At 36.3% G+C, this 3,071-nt stretch overlaps 1 protein-coding gene across 1 annotated transcript; it reads right to left on the minus strand.

Annotated features, from left to right (window-relative positions):
* Positions 1–218: 218 nt before the first annotated feature.
* Positions 219–1,151, minus strand: LOC100722243 (olfactory receptor 10X1). Its single transcript, XM_003466538.1, has one exon. It carries the CDS (start codon positions 1,149–1,151, stop codon positions 219–221), a length of 933 nt encoding a protein of 310 aa, XP_003466586.1.
* Between the last annotated feature and the right edge of the window lie 1,920 nt (positions 1,152–3,071).

Below are 3,071 nucleotides of genomic sequence, written 5' to 3' on the forward strand. Positions count from 1 at the left end.
CTTACTTTGACAGTGAAGACTAGAAGAATTAGAAAATTGCATTACCAAGATAAAAGAATGCCTGTGATGGTATAAGTTCTAGTGTCACTCTTCTGCTTCCTAGTCCTACCTCTGAAAAAGGATGAATAGTTTAAGTTTTCCAAGTGATCACAGATCAAATGTCCTACAGAATTCAGGGTACACTAAGCCATAGTATAACCGGAGGAAGTAATTTATATTTATGTTTTTAAGGGAATTGTCTTTCCTAAAGCCTTTTTGAAAGCATTCTTCATATCTTTATTCCTAAGGCAGAATATGATGGGGCTGAGGAAAGGGGTAATAACAGTGTATGGGATGGCAATGAGTGTGTCATCACCCTCTGACGTTTCTGGCTTCAAATAAACAATGGATGCAAAACCAAAGTGGATGATGACCACTGTGAGGTGGGAGGCACAAGTGGAAAAGGCCTTCTGCTTACCCTCAGCTGAGGGGATCCTGAGGACAGTGGAAAGGATGAGCACATAAGTCAGAATGATAAGCAGAAATGTGCCAAGCAAACCTGACAGTGACATCAGTGTGACGATGAGTTCTGTAAGGTCACTGTTTATACAGGACAGTCTGACAACTGCCCGCATGTGGCAAAAGAAGTGCTTGATGAGGTTGGGTCTGCAGAAAGAGCCCTTGAATATCATTGCAGTTTCTATCAGAGAGATAAAGAAGCCTCCAACCCAAGCAGAGGCTACCATCTGTCCACATGCAACATTGGTCATAAGAATTGGGTATCTGAGAGGTTTGCAGATGGCCAGGAAGCGATCATAGCCCATCAAAGTGAGGATGATACAGTTTGTACCACCAAGTCCCAAGAAGAAACACATCTGAAGGCCACAGCTTATGACAGAAATGCTTTTGCTCTTGGTCAGAAGATCTTCCAGCATCTTGGGGATGATGGTTAATGTGTAGCAGGTCTCAGAGAAGGAGAGTGCACTGAGGAAGAGATACATGGGTATGTGGAGAGATGTGTCCACCCAAGTTAAACCCATGATGGACAAGTTACCTGCCAGGGTGAGAAAGTAGAGACAAAAGATGATCACGCAGAGGAATGGCTGTACATGTAGGTACAGTGAAAAGCCAAGAAGAATGAATTCCTGAAAGATTGTCTGGTTGTTCTTCATTGTTTGTCTGAAACATGAAAGAAAAACAAACACTGAATTGTTTCTTATTGCCTAATATCATCATATGAAATTGTGACATGAATTAGAGAAGTCATTAGAGTTACAATTGCAACAGTGAATCATTGGTATGTTAGTGAGGTGCCTTCATCATTTTGCATTCATTTGTTTCTTCCTCTATTTTGCAACTATTCATTGAGACTTTATGTGACAAGACTCTGACATATAACTGATTGGCATTATAGTAAAAATATATTCAACTGATGTTCGGTTATCCATATTAACGTATTTAGTTCGGCCTCATTTGATAAGATTCTTCAGGTTGAAGAAAGTATTGAGTGGTTAATGGAGTCAGGATTGATAATGGGAGCTTTCATATACATCTGGTATGGTAATAATACCTGGAGTGAAGACTGAACATTTACTTTGAATAAGTAGGATCGAACATGGACAATAGTTTATATTTGTTGGAGAGATTTTAAGCCATTATCCCTTCTTAAATATGACACTTAGGTCCAACATGTTAAAGAAAATTTAAAAGCATACTCTCTTATTGCTTTTTTGAGGGTGAGAAAATAAACCAGGAGATCCCAGAATTTTTAGAAATAACAGCAGCTGATAGTAATAGGGGATGATATTAATATACAGAAACTATGCCAGCATAGTACAGTTCAGTGATAGACATTTTCCTCATTTTCTTAATAGTAAGATCCATATCCAAAAATTATAAGTGCTATTTAAGTCATTGCATGAATTCTTCAACAAGTTGACACCTAAATTAATGTCTTACACAAGACTGTGCTTGTCTTTATATGTAACACAGCAAAGCTCTGTATTATACTGAGCTATTGTTTATTCCTATATTTTTCCAAGTAGCCCTAATATTTATTTATTTCAAAATTCATAGAATAAACATGAGATATGTAAATGAAATGTGCAAGGCAGCTGTGACTATTCCACCTGTTGACCAGGTGAGATAATCATATCTAAGAAGTGGTATATTTGTAACATAAAATCAAACTGTTGTGTCTTTAATCTTAAAGTTTTTATGTATCAATTCTTTCTCTTATGGAAAGAGATAAGATATATATATATATGTACACACATCTTTTTTTCTCAAGGTTATAATACAGATTACTTTAAGAAAATAAAGTTCCCAGTAAATGGTGGACAGAGACGTTTGTGAAAAAAGTCTTTAATCTATAAAACATTGTATTTATTTTTGAACGTGGAGAAGAAAACACTTTTTAACTGGATTTAATTATCCAAATATTACACATTTTGCATTTAGAATCTAGCTTGAATCTGACAATTGGAAGAGGCGTAGGAAGATGGTCAAATGAATGTTTCCAGATAGAATCCACAATGCTATGGACTCTACTTTTGAGGAACCCTTCATTCTTTTGTCCTCTTTGAGCTATTTGAAAAACATGTATTCCTCCATATTTTTGCATAAGCCACTTCTTTAAGTTTTTATTGTCTCCTATTAACCCTTTCTCACATTGTATTTGTGCTTGACTACGAGTTATTCTATTCTAATTAACTATGTGCAATCACATCTCATGGAGAAGGCTGGAGTATTTGTTGACTCTCTTGCCAACAGATATCACACTGGTGATGGTATCTAAAAAAAACCTCTAGTGTTCTCACAAGGATTTTAAATGTAAGCATCTTTTGTGTCCAAATTTCATTGAGTCTTCCTTTTCTCCAAATCTACTGGAAGATTATTGTTCCTTTTTCTCCTAAAACTTCTTTTCTGAAACCTATGGGAGCATGTCAAAAGAATCCTTTCCCTTCTGAAAATATCAAGTCTAATATGATCTTTCTGTTATTCCTAAGCTGTTGGGAATACTATCAAAAGAGCCCTTCTCACACCAAAGTTCTTGTCTCTCTGGATTCATTAAGGCAACTGTACAAGAAAGG

Source organism: Cavia porcellus, unplaced genomic scaffold (genome assembly GCF_034190915.1).
Source record: "Cavia porcellus strain 051 isolate PalLab524CR breed Dunkin Hartley unplaced genomic scaffold, mCavPor4.1 scaffold_7, whole genome shotgun sequence".
Taxonomy (NCBI): Eukaryota; Metazoa; Chordata; class Mammalia; order Rodentia; family Caviidae; genus Cavia; species Cavia porcellus.

Excerpts from the sequence above, each read along its gene's own strand:
- LOC100722243 (XM_003466538.1), bottom strand. The coding sequence starts at position 1,151 with ATGAAGAACAACCAGACAATCTTTCAGGAATTCATTCTTCTTGGCTTT.